This window comes from Lycium barbarum, chromosome 6 (genome assembly GCF_019175385.1).
Source record: "Lycium barbarum isolate Lr01 chromosome 6, ASM1917538v2, whole genome shotgun sequence".
Lineage (NCBI taxonomy): Eukaryota > Viridiplantae > Streptophyta > Magnoliopsida > Solanales > Solanaceae > Lycium > Lycium barbarum.
The window spans coordinates 135,730,444-135,750,128 of record NC_083342.1 but is presented as its reverse complement, the minus strand read 5'-3'; the positions used below and the strand labels follow the sequence as shown (position 1 = coordinate 135,750,128).

At 37.1% G+C, this 19,685-nt stretch overlaps 4 protein-coding genes across 4 annotated transcripts; 1 reads left to right on the top strand and 3 right to left on the bottom strand.

Moving 5' to 3' along the window:
• Positions 1 to 1,874: 1,874 nt before the first annotated feature.
• LOC132599318 (proteasome subunit alpha type-7) lies at positions 1,875 to 9,455 on the bottom strand. The gene is made up of 3 exons (XM_060312630.1): positions 9,189 to 9,455; positions 7,283 to 7,697; positions 1,875 to 2,245 (listed from the first exon to the last, which is right to left on the bottom strand). Exons 1-3 carry the CDS (start codon positions 9,359 to 9,361, stop codon positions 2,084 to 2,086), a joined length of 750 nt encoding a protein of 249 aa, XP_060168613.1. The 5' UTR covers positions 9,362 to 9,455; the 3' UTR covers positions 1,875 to 2,083.
• Positions 9,456 to 10,662: 1,207 nt separating this feature from the next.
• On the bottom strand, positions 10,663 to 14,023 carry LOC132599314 (senescence/dehydration-associated protein At4g35985, chloroplastic-like). The gene is made up of 5 exons (XM_060312623.1): positions 13,297 to 14,023; positions 12,466 to 12,842; positions 11,834 to 12,000; positions 11,596 to 11,680; positions 10,663 to 11,028 (listed from the first exon to the last, which is right to left on the bottom strand). Exons 1-5 carry the CDS (start codon positions 13,792 to 13,794, stop codon positions 10,842 to 10,844), a joined length of 1,314 nt encoding a protein of 437 aa, XP_060168606.1. The 5' UTR covers positions 13,795 to 14,023; the 3' UTR covers positions 10,663 to 10,841.
• Positions 14,024 to 14,604: 581 nt separating this feature from the next.
• Positions 14,605 to 16,404, top strand: LOC132644747 (pentatricopeptide repeat-containing protein At4g13650-like). Its single transcript, XM_060361354.1, has one exon. It carries the CDS (start codon positions 14,605 to 14,607, stop codon positions 16,402 to 16,404), a length of 1,800 nt encoding a protein of 599 aa, XP_060217337.1.
• Positions 16,405 to 17,182: 778 nt separating this feature from the next.
• Positions 17,183 to 18,827, bottom strand: LOC132599317 (uncharacterized). Its single transcript, XM_060312629.1, has 2 exons — positions 18,673 to 18,827; positions 17,183 to 18,585 (listed from the first exon to the last, which is right to left on the bottom strand). The coding sequence occupies exon 2, from the start codon at positions 18,572 to 18,574 to the stop codon at positions 17,378 to 17,380; it is 1,197 nt and encodes a 398-aa protein (XP_060168612.1). The 5' UTR covers positions 18,575 to 18,585; positions 18,673 to 18,827; the 3' UTR covers positions 17,183 to 17,377.
• Between the last annotated feature and the right edge of the window lie 858 nt (positions 18,828 to 19,685).

Here is a 19,685-nt window from a genome sequence, read left to right as displayed (position 1 = left end):
ATACTTTAAAATGTGAATTTATATTAAACTCTACGGGTTTTTTCTTTTCAATTTTTATTAAATTTAATAACCAAGTTTTTGTTAAATACTTCACAGCGCCAAAAGTGGTTTACTTTTGCATAAACTTAAAAGACCGAAACTGTTGGTAATTATACTAGTTTCGGTGTACGCGCTTTGCGCGTGACCAAAGCGCGAACTTCATCTGACAACAAACACTAAAGAAAAAAAATTTAAACTTACAACTTCATCATTAATCCGTCACTAAATTACTGCAGCTAACAAAAAAAATTCATCGCTAATCCGTCGGTATAGGAAGATTATTACTCCATTATTTTTATGACTTAATACTAAAAACAAACAACCACCATAAATTCTTTCATCACGATTCTTCAAATATATGTCAAATAACACAAAGTACAAATATGATATAAAAGATTTTATACTCCATCCTCTCAATTTATTTCTTATAATCTAAGCATCGAAAATTATAAACTATTAATACTATAAACATTATAATAGAAGTGATCAATTAGATTTAACTTTTCAAGATTCTAGCAACATTTTATCTACCACTGTTCAAAGTTTGTAATGGCATAGAGCTTCGTGCTTTTATAATAGTTTAGATATAAATAGATAAAGATATAGATGATTAAGTTATAGTGTCTTGCCCCTTTTTCCAACTATTGTGAGTGTATATTTATGTTTTTCATTATTTTGCATCTTTTTGTCTCGCAATTTTTCAAAATTGGATGTTAAAATTATTTATAGTAGTCTTAATTTTTAGGTGGTCATAATGGATTAAGAATCTTAGATAGTCAAATATTTTAAAAACTGAATTATATTTTTTTTAGTTAAAAAATTAAAAAATTTGACTTATATACATTAATTTAAATAATAACTTTGGGAGAAAAATGTACATTGAATGGAACTTTTATGGGGTATTTATATATTATCGTCGAAATCTAAAGAGAAACTTCATCTATGGGAAATGCTCATATGAGAAATTAAAAACTCACCTACTGGATAATTCAAATTACATTGATAAGAACAGAAAAAAAATTAAAATATAAAGTTAGAATTCTATCATTGAAATCAAAAGTAAATGTTTTTTTTATCAATTAATACATAAATGCATATGCTACTCCTACAAAGAAGAAAGGTTGAAAAATAAAAGAACGGAATGAAAGATTATTATTATGAGAATGAGTATATGAAGGTTTTAGTACCCGGCATCACAAATGTAGTGTAATTAGAACTCTAGTTAAAAGAAATCCCAAATTTGAAGAAATTATTGTAGGTCAAAGTCCTATACAAGGTAAAGTTCTAAATATTTAAATTTTTCCATTATAAATTATTTATGGAACAGTTGCCTTTAAGATTTATATTTTAGGTTCTTACCATAATTGAACAAATTGAATTTGTCCATTGCTATCAAATTTACAAAAATTCTACGTGGAAGCAATTCTAAAGCTATTAATATTAGTATAATTTATATAAGGAAAATCTTAACTTTTTATAAGAGTAAATCATTATTAATTTTAAAATTCTAAATATTATTTCTTGCTACCTACTTCGTATAAGAAAAAATTTAATAAATAAAATTTTAGTTAACTTCAAAGTCCTAAATATTAGAATAATAGTAAATGACTATTTTATTTATTATAGAGTCTTTTAATGAAGAGTAAAAAGTTCAAACAACATTTCTAAAGCCCTTCTTGCTTTAGTATAGATTTAACAAATTATTTTAACCCTAGCCCAAACCAATCTTATTAATTCTTTTGTTTATTAAATGAAAAATAGTGTTTTCAATCAGGAAATGACCAAAATAATACTATATGAAATATCTTAAGTTAAAATATCAAGCAACACCCGAATAGAGCAGAGACCGCAGGAGCGTGACTTCTTTTTGTCCCATAAAACAATTCTAACAAAGGTCTTGCCAGACAAGAAGATCAGTCTTAGAAGCACCAAGTATTAGTCAGATCAAAATGTTAAAAGTTCAAGGAACACTGCACTTTAATGGATCCGAAAAAAAAAAAAAAGGGAGAGATTCAGGGATAGTTGAGAACGAATTCCAGCAGAACTAGGTTTCTTTCAGCGGGGCCTTTTTGGCTGCTTCTGCTGCTGCTTTCTCTGCTTCAATCTCGGCAACAATGGCATCAATTTCAGCTTCCTCAAGTTGTCTAAGCCCATGCTCTTTTGTCATCACAGCAACTTCTATGTTTTTTCCACCACTTTCGACAACCTGATTCATAGGGAAATACATGTTTAAGATTTACCACAGCCAAAGCAAATGCTCACATCCAACTACGCTCTTTTCATTTTTGCTGAAGGTCTAGTTGGATGTGTGCATTTGTTTGCTAAATACCAATGCAGAAATCTCAAAAGGGAACTGTCATGTATTTCAATCTGCTTAAACAACAATATAATTTAGTCAACAACTTGAATCATAAAGAGCTGCGTTCAAATCACAGTTGATGACTTAGCATGTGTGAGCGCATATGTAAATGATCTAAAATGCAGGTCAAGTTACCTCTTACATTGAAGAGGTAATTACTTCCGGTGAATGAGCAAGTCATAATTCATAAATTCTTCAGGCAGTTTAAGAAAGCCCAAATTTTGCCGTGGAAAGAGGGATTGACATATGTGGAATTCATAGGAAGACATTCTTCAAGTGTCTGCCTGTCTGTGGGATTCAATTGGCCGCTCCTAAGTTACCAATTCAAGAGCTGCTTCAGTCACACCCACAACTTATGTGTTTTTTGTTTTAATAACTATGGTATCTACACCAATTTGCATACACCTCGACAAATCCATTGCCAACACGGTATAGCCCACAAGTGCCTGATAATCCACACTGAGGCTTATTCAACCTGGATTTTCCGGTTGTTACTCCAATCTCACATGTTCATACCCTTGTTGACCACGCCGACAACATACATTCTAGGATGGTAACAATATTAAGTGTTTGAATGTCGACACTGTATAAATATGAAGTATGGAGCTGTCACCAGCTTCTAAGAGGGTACAACAACAACAACAACAACAACAACATACCCAGTGCATCCCACAACGTGGGGTCTGGGGAGGGTAGAGTGTACGCAGACCTTACCCCCCCCCCCCTAGGTAGGGAGGCTGTTTCCGGAAGACCCTCGGCTCAAGAGAAAGCATAAGAAAGGTCAGATACGGGCAAACAAATCAAAGCAGTTATGAAAATGAAAACAATGAAAGTAAATAAGCCATTATAAACCAACAGATACTCGCAGAAATGAAGAGACAAGAAACTATAGAGCAACATAGCTACTCGTAAGAAAGGATAAACGCGACTACTTACTAGCCTTCTATCCTAATATGAGTCCTCCATACCCTCCTATCTAAGGTCATGTCATCGGTAAGCAGGAAATGCGCCATATCTTGTCTAATCACTTCCCCCCAATACTTCTTCGGCCTACCTCTACTTCTTCTGAAACCGTCACTGGCCAACCTCTCGCACCTCTGCACTGGAGCATTTGCATCTCTCCGCATCACATGCCCAAACCATCTCAGCCTCGCTTCCCGCATCTTGTCTTCCACTGAGGCTACCCCAACCTTGTCTCGGATGACTTCATTCCTAATCCTATCGCTCCTAGTGTGCCCACACATCCATCGCAGCATTCTCATTTCCGCTACTTTCATCTTCTGAACATGAGATTTCTTGACTGGCCAACACTCCGCCTCATACAACATAGTCGGTCTAACCACCACTTTGTAGAACTTGCCTTTAAGTTTCGGTGGCACCTTCTTGTCACACAACACTCCAGAGGCAAGCCTCCATTTCATTCACCCTGCACCAATATGGTGTGTGACGTCATCATCAATCTCCCCATTTCCTTATATAATAGACCCAAAATACTTGAAACTATCTTTCTTCTGTATGACCTGGGTGCCAAGCTTCACTTCCACATCAGCCTCATGCACTATCTCACTGAACTTGCACTCCAAGTACTCTGTCTTGGTCCTACTCAACTTGAACCCTTTAGACTCCAGAGTTTGTCTCCAAACGCTGCGAGACTCGTCAATCAGGACTATGTCATCCGCAAATAACATACACCATGGCACCTCACCTTAAATTTGCCGCGTCAATCCATCCATCACCAAGGAGAATAAAAATGGGCTAAGAGCTGATCCCTGATGTAACCCCATTATCATTGGGAAGTGCTCTGAGTCTCCTCCCATAGTCCTTACCCTGGTCTTGGCCCCATCATACATGTCCTTGATCGCCCTAATGTACGCCACAGGTACACCTCTAGCCTCCAAGCATCTCCATAGAACCTCTCTCGGCACTTTATCGTATGACTTTTCTAGGTCGATGAATACCATGTGTAGGTCCCTCTTCCTCTCCCTATACTGCTCCACCAGTCTCCGTACAAGATGAATAGCTTCTGTAGTTGAGCGCCCCGGCATGAATCCGAACTGGTTCTCTGAGATAGACACGCCTCTCCTCACCCTCATCTCCACCACCCTTTCCCACACTTTCATAGTGTGGCTTAGTAGCTTGATCCCTCTATAGTTGTTGCAACTTTGAATGTCGCCTTTGTTCTTGTACAATGGAATCATTGTACTGCATCACCATTCTTCGAGCATTTTAGTCGTCGTCTTAAAGATGACATTAAAGAGTCGGGTCAACCACTCTAAACCTGCCCTGCCTGCAGTCTTCGAAAATTCCCCAGGAATCTCATCGGGCCCGGTCGCTCGACCCCTACTCATCCTACGGACAACACCCTTAACTTCCTCAACCTTTATACTCCTACAATATCCAAAATCACGACACCTCTCAGAGTACTCCAAATCTCCCAACACAATAACTCTGTCCCCACCATCGTTCAAGAGTTTGTGGAAGTATGACTGCCATCTCCGTCTAATGAGAGCGTCCTCCACTAGTACCCTGCCATCCTCGTCCTTGATGCACTTCACCTGATCCAAGTTACGCGCCCTCCTCTCCTTCGCCTTGGCTAGTCTGTACAACTTCTTATCCCCGCCTTTGTCCTCTAGTTCTGCATACAGGCGTTCAAAAGTTGTTGTCTTTGCCGCCGTAACCGCTAACTTTGCCTCCTTCCTCGCCCTCTTGTACAATTCCCTATTCGTTCGCTTCTCCTCATCATCCTTGCTGTCTACCAACTTCGTATACGCCACCTTTTTTGCTTCCACCTTCTCTTGAACTCCTCCATTCCACCACCAGTCCCCTCGGTGCCGACCACGGCTACCCTTAGAGACCCCCAGCACCTCTCTAGCTGTTTCCCTAATGCAACTGGCCGTCCTATCCCACATGTTGGTCGCCTCCCCACTACTCTCCCAGGCTCCCATAGCCCTCAACTTCTCCCCGATCTCCAGGGCACCCGTCATGGTCAAACTCCCCCATTTGATTCTGGGCCTGTCATCCACGACCCTCTTTCTCTTCCTCATCTTGATTTCCAAATCCATCACCAAGAGCTTATGCTGGATCGTTAGATTCTCACTCGGAATCACCTTGCAGTGAAAATGATAATTTCCTTACAACCTTCCAGAGGTAAGTACTACATTTTTTTAATTAAGGGTGGTGCCCTGGCTAGCTTACACACACCTCTACTATTCCACCGGGTACTTGCTACCTCCCACTGGCACATGTACCGGGTAATTCTACGCCTTAAGGCTTAGGCAAATGCGAAGTAATCTTTTTTGTCTTTACTGGAAGTTGAACCATGATTGCCAAGGTTTACACCAACTTCATTGACCACTAGACCACAACCTTGGGTGCGAACTGAGTACTTTACAATAATACACAAAAAGCTTCCCACCGGCACATGTACCGGGTAATTCTACGCCGTACGGCTTAGGCAAATGCGAAGTAATCAAGTTGTGTTTTTTGTCTTTACTGGAATTTGAACCATGATTGCCAATGTTTACACCAACTTCATTGACCACTACACCACAACCTTGGGTGCGAACTGAGTACTTTACGATAGTACTCAAAAATCTAAGTTACTAGGCATCACACAGCAAGCAACAGTGATGTATATTGTTTATAGAGGATGCCTCAAACAGGACAGGAGCAAGCAAGAGCGCATCACTATTAAACAGAAAGATCTCATCTCAAATAAATAATGATTTTAGCAGGGTCACTATAAAACAGCCATCTCAAACCGACCTTCTCTAGTTTAGAATTATGAAGATACAAAAAAAGAGGGCCTATCACTTGCAAACAGGAAATGCTTTACCTAATTCCAGAAAATGAATTACATGCGAAACCAACTCCACTATAAGTTAGTTAATCAACTTGTCATCCTAAAAGTCTGAACCATACCTACAAATAATTTTCAGCCATCAGAATCTTTTTATTTTTCTTTTGAAAAGAACTCAACCACCCGAAGATTATCATTAATGATTTAACTTTTTTTGAGAAAAAACATTATCCACCATGGATTATGGCATTATGCAATACAAGTGCCTAAGGTTGTCCATCAGGAATCAACTGATCTTGTATTTCTATCAGGTAAGAGCTGCCAACGCTGACACACTAAATGTTCTAAGCCAATGGCCCAGTTCCTAAGTTTCCTTAACTCCTGTCTCACACAACTAACCATTTTTCCTGTAGATATGATTTTTAGTGCAAAAAATCTTCTGAAGTGCCCAAGATTAGTCATCAATATGGTGATCTGAAGAATCTATAATTAAATCAACATAACATTCATATTCTGCCTAGGTGAAGAAGGCTATATAATCTTAAGTCAATCTCCTTACATCTTTATAGATAAACATTTAGAGCACTAATTGAAGGATTTGGATTTCTGGTGATAAAAGAAGCTCATTCCCTAAGCAGGTGTTTTTTGCAGCAAATGCAGCTACTACTTTTCATCCTCACTATGCAATATGTTAAACATCTTTCCTAGGGAAAAATAAACTTCATTTCCTCCCTTGTAACTTCACAACTATTACCTTGTAAATGTGCCTGCACAGATCGGGATGGGTAAAAGAGTTCATATTACCAACTATGTTGGAATGAGCATGTTGATTGATTGAACTAGGAAGGAAGCAAGGAAGAGTTTAATAACTGAATGATCCCTTATGTTTGAAGGTCTAAAATTAGGACCGATGAAAAGCAACGCAAGTTAACACTGATATTTTAAGAGAAGCAAGACAATACAAGGCCCTGAGTTTAACATGCAACAGAAACTCACATTAAGGTTTATGATGTTATGAAAGGAAAATGTATTAACAAAAAGCTTGAGAACAACTGTAACTTATAACCTAAACAAGGGTCACTTACTTCAAGCAAAGCACGTATTGCTAGTTTTACAGTTTCCTGGCCAGATGTTTCTTTGTAATTCTTCTCCAAGAACTCCCGAGTAGAGTTGGAGTTTCTACCAGTCGCATTGGCTTTCCAAGCTGAGAATGTACCCGATGGATCTGTTTGATAAAGTGAGGGCACGCCTGTGTGTGGGTCAAAACCAATTATCAAGGTGGATAGACCAAATGGCCTTACCCCACCACTTTGAGTGTACTTTTGCTGAAGACCAGCAATGTAACGAGTTATGTACTCAACGGTAACAGGATCTTCAACCGTAAGCTTATGACTCTGACACTCAATGCGTGCCTTATTCACAAGGACTCGTGCATCTGCTTTCAGCCCAGCACAGGCCAATGCAATGTGATCATCTAGATTTACTATCTTTCTTACTGACCTGCAAACACGAAAAAGATTAATTAGCTTAGAGTTTCAGCGTAGGTGAACAACTAAATTAAATGCAAGAGCAATATCTAATCACTGGAACACTAGACCAGGGTGATCAAAGTGAACTTAGGTGTTATGTATTTGACAGCACAAATCACCTAATAAGTAGAGTAAACAGATAACCAAGTTATACATACAACAAAAGGACTACAAGTGCTCAAACTCCTATCTTCAACCACCAGAGAAGAGACATCCTTTTGTGCTAGTCTGTATTACCTCATGGAAGTTGTCATTTTGAGATAGTTCAGTCTCGAATACGGGATAGTTGGGGCATAGCACAGAATATGTCAGAGTAGTCTTATATCCACTTGGTTCAGGCTCCTTACATGAACCAAATAATATCTTTCCTGGAAAGCTTTTTAAAGCTGCTCCGTAAGGCCTTAACTCTATATCCATTGTATGGGCTGTTTTGTCACTCTCCCTAGCCCGACCCACCCTCAAGGGGAAAAACCAATAATCCAAACAGAAACTCTTGACATTGATATCAATAATAATGCAAATATTTCTTTTTATCAGGTAAATATGTAATTCTATTAAAATCAGAAAGCTGGCACTAAGACGGTCCCAGGAAATTACAATGTTTGAAACCTTCCTGAGCAAAAAACAAAAAGAGAAAGTTACACCTATACAAGCACCTAGTCCTGTAGTGAGTCTATATGGTCAAGCATGCTACTTTCATTATTTACATCCTGAAGATTACGCCAAGAAACCAAAATCCATTAACATCACTATTTCAATTTCTGAACAGCACCTATTTTTCCTTCAAAGTACATTGTGTTTCTCACTTTCCATATTACCAAACACACGCAGGGTGAAACTGTAAATATCGTCCTCATTGATTTGCACTTCCTCCCAACACTCCAGCTCACCAAATAAGAAGTAGATTACATTACACACCATTAAGTCCACATAATAATAGAACTTCCGCTAGACCACTTGCCCAAGCAAAAGGCAAGGAAAAGAACCTCGAAATATTGAGCCTTCTATTGATAAAAATTGAATTGTACTACCTACAAACCAAAATTCAACAATATATAGACCCTCTCTCAACGAGAATACGCGCATACCAACACTCAAGCACATCAGATCAGAGGCGAATTTAGTATGCTGTTAATGGGGAGGTATTTAACTGCCTACCCCACCCCCTAACCCCACCTGACTACCCCTTATCCTCCCTGCCCACCCCCACCACCAGAAGTTGCATTCCGAATTCAAAAACCTCATAGTGTTTTACTTTAAATATATGCAAATGCTCTTAAAATGACATTTTCCAACTTGCGTACCATACGCAAGAAAATGAGTAGGAAAATCTACTTATTTTCCGTCATTACCAAACAGGCCCTCAATGAACTAATGACAAAAGAGATTACAGCACAGAAAATAAAATAAAGAAAACCCTAGTAATCAAAGAGTGGTCTAATAAATTGAAACGAAGACCTACCTAGAGTCCTGAAGCTTGGGAGTAGACTTCTTTTCGACACCAAGGACAACAGTATCAGTGCCACGTACACCAACTGCTGCGTTACCTTTGCGTACTGCTTCCATTGCGTATTCCACTTGGAATAAATGGCCATCCGGCGAGAAAACAGTGATCGCTCTATCATATCTAGCCATTATCTGATACTACTAAAACCTATTCAACAATTTGTGTGATTTCAGTTACTGAAAGTTCAAAATGCTTTTGGAATTGCCTCTGATATTCAGACCACAATATATAATACACTTCTTGGACGACAAGCCAAAATTGAATCAGACGTCAAGGATCACATAACGACGTCGTCACAAGTACCCTTTTAAGTAAACTGACAAAAAAGGTCCCTCGTGTTTGAGGATGAGTCCAAAATGATCTAATAAATATATGTTCTTCAACAGTTTTGATCCTTTAAATTTTGAAAATATAACCATTCTTTATCTTCCGTCAATTTTTTAACAAACTTTAACTATTAGATCTAAAAATATAAAACAAAACATTAACGAGAAACACTATAAGAACTTTGTATAAATTGGAACCCAAAACTATATGTGGTGTCGTAAGTAGAAAAATAACATAAATTACAAAACTTATACCTCATAACGTGACTTTATATTAAACTCTTTGTTTTCTTTTGCCGTTTCTGTCTAATTTAATAACTAATTTTTATTAAATATTTGATGGCGCGGGTCGCTTTTATACAAACTTTAAAGGACCAATTCTACTTCGGCATAGCAAAACTTGCACTGTCTTTTCACATTTAGGCGCACAACGTGCCATTGGTAATGATTCTACGACGGTGCCACAATTTGCAAGTTGATCCTTCCTTTACTATTTTTATTATTTCTTCAGTTTATTGTATGGCAAAGTTTTTTAATCGGGAATGATCAAAATAATACTACATGAAAAATATTAAGTTTATCAATTATTATATTTCGAGATTATTCGTGTTTTCCATTAAATTATATATATCGTATTTACGCTTAATTGTAAATCATAATTAAAAGTAGATATAAGTTTGAGCTTTTTCAATATGTTTCCATGTGAAAGTACAGTGAATCCATGTTGAAGCTTCTTTAGTGGCAAAGAGGAGATAGTTTGCTAATGATAAGAGTTGAAAAATCTCAAATCTTAGCGAAGAATAAAATTAAGCTACCCCGTTATAATGAAGGATAACTTTGCGTTTTTTCCTTCCACCGTTATAATGAAGGATAACTTTGCGCTTTTTCCTTCCAAATTGTTGTTCCCTGCCTAAATCTTTTTAGTTTCTCTGATTTAAACATGTATTCTTCACGGAAATGCAACTTCAACTTCCAAATAACATTTTTTAAACTCCTTTTTTTTTTTTTTGAATTTCAAACAAAATATGCGCAAACGCCTACTAAAATTTCCAAGTCTCATCAACAAATTAAGTTACCAACTAGCAAATGCAACAGAGCTACTATAGTAATAAAGCCAATAGATACTATCATTCCAGCAAGTTCAAAGTTCAGATACATTACATCATTCTCTCAAAGTATTTTACAAGCAAAGACAACCTCTATAAGCAATAGATAAAACAAGTGCAAATTGAGCAAAGTTAGAACATGTTAAGATATGGTTGATGGAACATCCAGATCATTATCACTTCTTCTTGGTCTTCAACTTAGCAAGGCTAGCTTGAGCAGCAGCTTTTGCAACTGAAGTGGGCTTGACAGCACTCTTTGGATTAAGTGCTTTTCTTATCTTAAACACAGCCCAGGCAGTCCCCATAGCGTGCCCTGCAGCATCAAATCCTTCACGTGTCATCTCTGCAGCCTGGTCACCATGCCTGCACAAGATAAGTGCAACCATTAAAGCATTATACTGATCCAAGAATTTGTTAGAAAGATCGACAGAGAAAGCAGGAAAATGAAAAGATATTAAAACAAACAAGACCTGAGGCTTATAGGACATTTTCTCACAAGATCGATTGCCGGAATGTGGCGACACCATACCACGATATTCGGGGATGCAATACAATAAGCCTATTACTACGATTGTCTAAAAGTGACTGTTGTGGTTTTTCCTGATCTTTGTTCTCATATTTGGAAGTACCAATGATGTCCATGTTTATGGAATATAATTTCAAAATAAGTTGGAAGATTTCCAGTACAGACATGTCTTTTTTTAATAGCGACTTCCTTATACAAAATGTCCCAACAGAAAAGAACCACATTTTGAGTATATAAGTCAGTTCAGAGAAGAACTTCTAGTACTATGCTAGTACAAGTTTGCATTTAACCTCCAAAAGTCCAAATTTAGCAACAAAACAAAGGTTAATACCATTGGCGCAATTTTTGGTTAACAAGGGAAGTGCAACATAGGAAATGGTGATGACAACAAAAGCAAAATTTACCTCTGTTGAACAAGACTAGTTGTCACTACTGAGGTTGTTGACATCACATTCCTTCCGGCCACTTCAACAGCATCACAAACCTTATCTGTTAGAATATTACAAAACCATAATGTCAGGAGTCCAGAAGGAAAATTATCTAAGTTACGAGCCAAATTTTATTCCCTTCAACTCAGATACCAAGCAGATTAATGAAAATGCTGAACTAATTAAAAAGAGAGAATCGGGTAAAGACACTTACTGAATCCATCTAAGGAGGCAAGCACAATTTCTCCTGGAAGAAGGCTAAAGAATTTCTGACCAGCTTTTGAGTTTACAATAGGACTTGTAAAGAATCCAGAGACCTTCACTACTCCTGACAGTATGCCAGTTGCCACTTTCTCTGACATTTTTGTCGTCTTCTTCACCCTAAAAAGGGAACAAAACAAAAATATCCATAAAAATCAGCAAATGAAAGCTCTATCAATCTGCCAATAGAACAAACTCATCCAATAACCAACTACTAGCCTCAATAATCATATTGCTCCATTGGAACTCTGTTTCAAATCAATGTTAAGGAGCCGTTTGGCCATGAGATTATTATTTTTCACTTCGTTTCAAAATCAGTGTTTGGTTATAAAATTTTCAAATCCAAGTTGGAGTTAGAATTCCAAATTTGGGAAAGTGCTCCAAACCTGTTTTCCAACTCCATCTTCATAAATTCCAAATAAAGTGTTCTCTTCTTCCCTTTGCAAAAAGTATAACGAAACAAATTCCATCTTCAACTCCTAACTTTATAAATTCCAAATAGAGTGAAAAATACTCGAAATCTATGGCCAAACGCCAACTAAATCAAGAGTAAAATCCAACAAAGAATAAACAAAAACATTGTACCTTTTCATCCTTCTCATAGCCTCAGGGCTAATCTCAGAACTACTTCCTTTTCCCATCCTCTTAATCAACACATCATTTCCCCATTTCAACCTATCCACAGTAACATCCCCACACCACAATATCCCCTTCACCAATTGACCCGACCCGGCTGCAATAAATCTAGCAGCACTACTACTATAATCCTCAACATTCGGAGCCAAAGTTGTCCAATACGCGGCAGAACTCCTCTCCATATCATCCTTTTTCTTCTCCATTTCTTCTGGTGAAACATCCTTTGGAGCCATCCACCATTTTTCTACAACCCCTTTATCCTTCTTCACTTTCTCCACTTCAAATGCACTGTACTTCTCTAATGCTGAATCCAACTCCTTTAATACCTGTTGGAAAAAGTAATTCAAAGTTGTAGGAACCAAAATTAGTTAGAAATTGGTCTTTCAGTGAAAATTACCTCTATGTCTACTGGGAGAAGATATTTATGCCACGTCACAAATATTTTGAGTTTGTTACCCTGTTTAGCCCATATTTGTGTATAAAACACCGTTTATACACTATTATACATGACTTCTATACCAAGTATTATACTTTCCCAGGTATAATGTTGTATAATAAACTGAAAATATGGCTACGTGGCGTAATATTTTATGTTGGGCTGTATATTTTTGAAAATTCCCCATTTTAATTCTCGTCTAGTTAGGATTTGTACTAGAATAGGTTTTTTTGTTTTGAATTAAAGCAGGTTCCGTACTAACAAATAGAGGTGTTGCTAGCTATTTTCATACGGAGATGGTACAAAACTTTCAATATTTAGAATAAGATATTTTCCTTTAGTACCTTTTTTTGTCCTTTTGATGCAATTGTTAACCCATAGTTGAGTAAGTTCTCTTCATCTTTATCATTTGCTTCAGAAGGTGCCCTAAGAGTGAAGAAATAGTGAGATTCATCAAGCTTTACAGCAGCTTCATCTCTTGCTAATGGCCATTGGATTTGATCACCAATACGTGCAAGAACAGCAACAACGTTGTCACCTTGTTTTAGTTGAACAATTTCGAAATCACCACTAGCAAGTTCGATGCTACGTTCTTTGTCAATTAAATGAACAATTGCACCTGGGATTTTGACAATCACTTGTTCTAGTGATACAAAGTTGGAGTCTTGATTTGGTTGATCGGTTTCAGTTTCTGGAAATAGATTTTCTGCTAGATCTTTCATGTCTATAGTTGGATACATAGAAGAAGTTGAGGGGCTCTTTCGTGTATTTGTAGACAATGGAGGGTCTGAATCAATAACTTCTGGGTATAATTTGGGACGAGTTGGATTTTGAGAAGACATAGTAGTAGTTTTTTTGGACGCTTGATTCCCCAGTTTGGAATACAAAAAGGATAGAACTTAGTAAAATTGTCAAGATATAATAATTTGGGATGAGTTGGTTTGAAGATTTATGCAAGTTTTAGCTTAAGGTGTAAGAAACTATTGGAAAGAGAAAAAAAGGCGGATTTAAGGTTGAAGACGAGTCGACATGGCTTGACATGTGGCTTCATGTGTTAAGCCCCGTGTGGAAGTCGACGAGAGCCGTGTTTTGTAATAGGAATTTAGGAATGATATTTTTGCAGTGCTCCGTACTGTAAATTAACTGTCCCACTGAAGGACGTTAAGTTTACTAAAGTTTGACATATACACCCTCGTTACACCTTCCATCCATATATACTTCTTTCGTTTCTTATTCCTTTGCTTTGAAATTGGGTCGAGTAGCGGATAAAAAAAATTGGGACGGATCTTTTTATTTCTAAACTGGTACATGTCATTCCTTTAAAAATAAGGATAAATTAGTGTCAAAGTACAAGAGGAGAGCATATTTACACCGAAATTACAACGGAAGGATATTTTTGAAATATATTTAAAACATTTGTAACAGTACAGGGGTATATTTGGCCCTTTATCGGAAAAAAGGGTCAAATATATTTGAACTTTTGTTTTTTGTTTGGCTGTAGGATATTGCTGATGTTTCTTGATTCAGTTAAAAAATATTCCAGGGTAATTAAAAGGATTATTCCATTATTTGTTGATACAAGTAAGTGTTTTTGTTCTGCTACGAAGTATGATTTATATGAATCATCAAGAATTCTAAGTGAGTTTATGAAGATGGGAAGAGTTAAAGATGCAGATAAGCTGTTTGAGAAAATACCTGAAAGAAATGTTGTTATTTGGTCGATTTTGGTCCATGGATATTCTAAAAATGGGTTACATGAGAAATCAGTTGAATGTTTCAACTCAATGAGAAATATTGGTTTAGTGCCTAATTCATTCACTATTGTGGGTGTTCTTGTTGGGGTCTCAGGATTAAGGGACTTAATACTTGGTCAATCAGTTCATGGACTGATAGTGAAGTTGGGGTTGGAAGATAATTCTTTTGTGGGCACTTCACTTATAGAGGTTTATGCAACATGTGGAAAAATTAATGACTCTTGCAAGATATTTGAGAACTTAAAAAGTCAAGGTTTGGTTCCATGGAATGCAATGATCAGTGCATTTGTACATAATGGACTATATAAAGAGGCTTTCTTGATATTTAATTGGTCTAGAAAGTCTGATTTGCTTCCTAATTCAATGACAGTTATGGCCTTAACACACAGCTGTGTGGCTATGGAATCCAAATGCCTTTGTGAATCTGTTCATGCCATGGTAGTTAAACTTGGTCTTATGTCTGATGTACAGGTTAATAATTCAGTTCTTTTTCTGTATTCAAGTTTGATGGGCTTACCTGCTGCTTGGGAAGTTTTCGATACGATGGAAGAGAAGGATGTTATCAGTTGGTCAACGATGATGAGTTTACTGGTTCACCTAGAACATGCTTCAGATGCCATAAAGCTTTTCTTCCATATGAGAGATTATGATCACCTCATACTAATGAATCTCATTTCAGCTTGTGGGATTTTAGGAAACTTGAAGATGGGAAAATCTGTTCATGCTCAAGTATTAACTCATGGTTTTGGATCAGAGCTTCCTCTACTTAATGCCACGATTACTATGTATGCAAGATGTGAGGACTTGAATTCTTCAAGAACTGCTTTTGATCAATCAACCATGAAAAGTATGGTATCATGGACATCTATTATTTCAGGACTTCTGCATAACGGAAGACCCAAACAGGCACTAGATATGTTCATTCGCCTTAGAATTGAGGAAAACTTCTTCGTTGACTCAGTCGTTCTGGTAAGTACACTAGCTGCTGCTAGTGAAATGGCTGCTTTAGAACTCTGCATGCAGCTTCATTGCCATACTATAAAAGCTGGATTGACAAATTATAGAAGTATCCAGAATTGTCTCATTTCAACCTACTCAAAGTGTGGGGATGTTGAACTTGCAAACAATGTTTTTGTGCAAATGGCATCTCTTCGTGATATTGTGTCATGGAATGCTATTATAAACGGGTATGGTATCAATGGCCATGGAGAAACTGCTCTTTCCTTGTTCTATGAGTTCAGAAAGAGTGGAGTACCTGACAGTGCTACTTACTTGAGCATTTTGAGTGCTTGTAGTCATTCAGGATTGGTTAGTGAAGGGTTGTTGCTTTTCAGTCATATATTAGAAGAAAATAGAATCAGAATTAGTGCAGAACATTATGGCTGTGTAGCTGATTTGCTTGCTCGGGCAGGTTACTTATCCGATGCAAGTAAGTTCTTGGATGGAGAAGGTAAGACTAAGACTTTTTGGAAGGCTATATTAAACGGATGTGTGCGTAATGGGGATTTAAATTTAGCAGAATTTGCTGTGAGAAAGTTTCATGAGCAGATTCAGAAAGATTCTGGTCATCTTGTGCTACTCTCAAATCTTTATGCATCAGTTGGAAGATTTAAAGATGCAGAAGCGTTGAGGTTGAGAATGGAGGCCGAGAAATTGATTAAAGTTCCAGGATTCAGCATTCTCACTGGAAATCTATAGCATGTTGGTGAAATTATGTAACTTCAGATCATGAGGAGCTGTTGTAACATCTGCCATATATAAAAGCTGCAAGCTTTGGAAGATAAAAGGACTAAATTTTGATAAACAAATCTGTTTAAAGAGTGATGCTCTCCAAAGAGAATAATCGCGTGACAAACTAATGTTGTGAATGATATGTTTTCTGATTAAATCTTCTGGAGTAAAAGTCATGTCTAAAGATAGGCAAGAGCAGGATGGGTTAATGTTGCAACAGGTAAAGAATCAGAACTATGCATCAGTTAAATATGTACTCAGCTTGAACAACTTCAGATATCTTGTCTCCAAAAATTTGCACTCACCATGACTGAAAATCAATCATGTGATAGATCATTGAACCATCCAGTTTGAATGGAGAGTTCTCTCTGGCAGATGACTTCTTCAACTGAACTTAGAATCTCTTTCGTTAACATAGAAAGAGAGCTTATTATCACTGTATGCATGAAGAGGGGCACGCTAAAGGCTATAAAGCAAGTAACAAACTAGCTACAAAAGACAATTATAATGCAATATGGCTCTCTTGGGACCCCTATTCATCCATGAATATGAAGTTGAAAGTCATCACAGAAGGGGGAAAAAAAGATCTAATATGGACATGATACTTGCATACAAAGCCAATTAGAACATTGGTAAGCATGTCACCAAATGTTTAAACATTAGTAATGATAAGCAGTGAAAAAGATAAAATTTTGAATAATATAGCATATCCTTGATTAACATAGCAGAGCAAGCTGGTCAGCAATTCAAATCTTAAGCTATGGATTCCTTCAATTCAAAATTGATACGATGGGGAAAACGAAAAAGCAACAAAAATATCCAAATAAAAACAGATGATGCAAAATCTCCTTCAAAACAAAATCTCAGGCACAGCCTGCTGAAGACTTCAAAATATAAAGGGATCTATTATCAGTAAAGCTCTTAATAACACTAATTATTCTTATGCTCTTATCTTGCTTCTCTTACTCTTTGCCTTCACTGATCCATCCTTCAGCTTTTTGTCAACCTCAGAACTCTTCTTCTTCTTTCCATCTTTCACTGACAACTTACTTTTCTTATCTTGCTCAGTTTTTTTCAACTTTTTCGCCTTCTTGTCACCCTTCTCGGCTTTCCCCTTTTTCACTTTCTCAACTTCATGATCCACACTCTCAATGTCTTCATCACTTCTTTCCTCTTCTTCATTTTTGCCAACATTCTCAACATCATCATCACTTCCCATTTCATCAACACCACTGTCGAAGTCCATATACCTAACTTCATGAATCCTCCCTTTATTCTTCCCCTTCTTCTTAACTGACCCCTCCTCAGCTTTCTTGCCACTCTCCTTAACCTCAACTATCTCACCACTCACTTCTTCAGCTTCTTTTTCCTTAAACCCCTGAATCTTGAGTTTGATATCAGGCAACGCCTGATACAAAGGCAACGCCAAAGAATCAGAAAGTCTCAAATGCAAGCTTCTCACACCACCCCATTTCTTCGGAACAACCTGTACAACACCCTTTATTGCTTCAACCACGTTATCAACAATCTGCGCCGCGTCCATTGAACCTTTACCAATCCTCATCATACAACAAGTACCAGTCCTCAAGTAAAACAAACCAGACCCACAAGCCCTTTCAACTTGCTCTTTCCAATTCTTATGTGTCAAATCTAACGGTAAAGGCAGCTTCTTTTTCTTAAAAAACTGCTTACCTAAAAGCTTAGGAAGCAAATGAACAATCCTTCTATCAACCAAGAAAAGATCATATGAATCACAAAGCTTTCTTTTTGCTTCAAAGGGTTTGTAGTTAGTCTTAAGTTTAGAAAGCTTGATGACTTTGGTAACCGGTATATTTTGTGCTTTAATAATCTTTTTAGCAGCATCTGAAGTGAGTTTGCTGTTGGGTCTGTCGTCAATGATAAGACAAAGTTCAGAGGAATGGTCGTGTAATGGATGAGGAAAAGGGATTCTAAAAGCATTAGTACGAGGTTTTGGTGGGATTTTCTTGAGTGTTATGTTAAGGTAGATGAAATCATCTTGTGGGAGTAATTGGGGTTTTTGGATTTTCGATTTTGACCATTTGAGAAGTGCGTTCACTCCACTCTCTACGGTGGTGCGGCTAACCTTGGTGGTGGCGGCGCGTGGAGGAGATTCCATTAGGGTTTTGCCTACAATTCAAAGTAAATAAATTAGATAATTTGCAAGAATAAAATTTATAGTTGAAGTATATGAAAGAGAGAGAGAAAAGCAAGTACCTTGTTATGGAGCTGAAAATTGTAGAGGAAGATGAATGAATAAACTTAAAACCCTAAAACCCTAGTACTATGTGGATGAGATGTAGAAAAAGACGAGGAAATTCAAATAAATGATATGTATCACCCCTATACTTTTTAAAATGACGAATACCTCCCCCAAGTGGCCAAAGGACCCTTTTTTTGCCCCCTTTTCTTAAAGCAATTATTGTAACAATTCGGACCACACACAAATACACAATAGGATTAAGGATTGTAGATGAACCTCTATTGGTGTTTTGGCCAACAAAAAGAAAAGATGCTTTTGAGCAACAATCAAAATAGTTTTTTTTTATTGTTTATAAGAAGCTATAAATTTACCTTTTTTTTTTCTCATGAAGTGAAAAATTACTTCTCCAAATAAGCAGTTTTTGACAGTTCGGCCGCACAGACTCCTAACCTCTGCAACAAGGATGAAGACCTCCGTCAAATTTAACATACACCTTGTGATATTAAATGGTTTTCTTCATCATTGCACGTTGTATTAATTGATAGATAGAGTCGTCTTTATTAAAAAATCAATTCACCACACTTTTGATATGATATCCAATTTGTCATCAGACATTTCTCATTTGAAAGGAGATCTTTCTCTGGCATGGCATGCAACTACAAGCTAATCGTGTAATCATCAAACAGGTGAAGAGTCAGCATTTGCATCGGTAATATGATTAGCTCATAGATCATCAGTAATTGTTGAAAAAGAATCAAGTGAAAGATAGGTAATATAATTAGCTCGGACATCATAATGTTTACAAATGAATCATGTATATCGGTAATTAAACCATCCTTGGTAAAGGAGATCAATAAACGGCTCTTGGGCATATTATTGATATAGGCTCTTTAGCTGGTAAGGAATTTTGCAAATTACCAGTAGTTACTGCTGCACTTATTGGCATAATTTTGTCACTCGCTGAGTATTGAACTACATCATGGTCGGTGTAAACTGAAACCATGCATTTTTTTTTGCCAATAGAAGC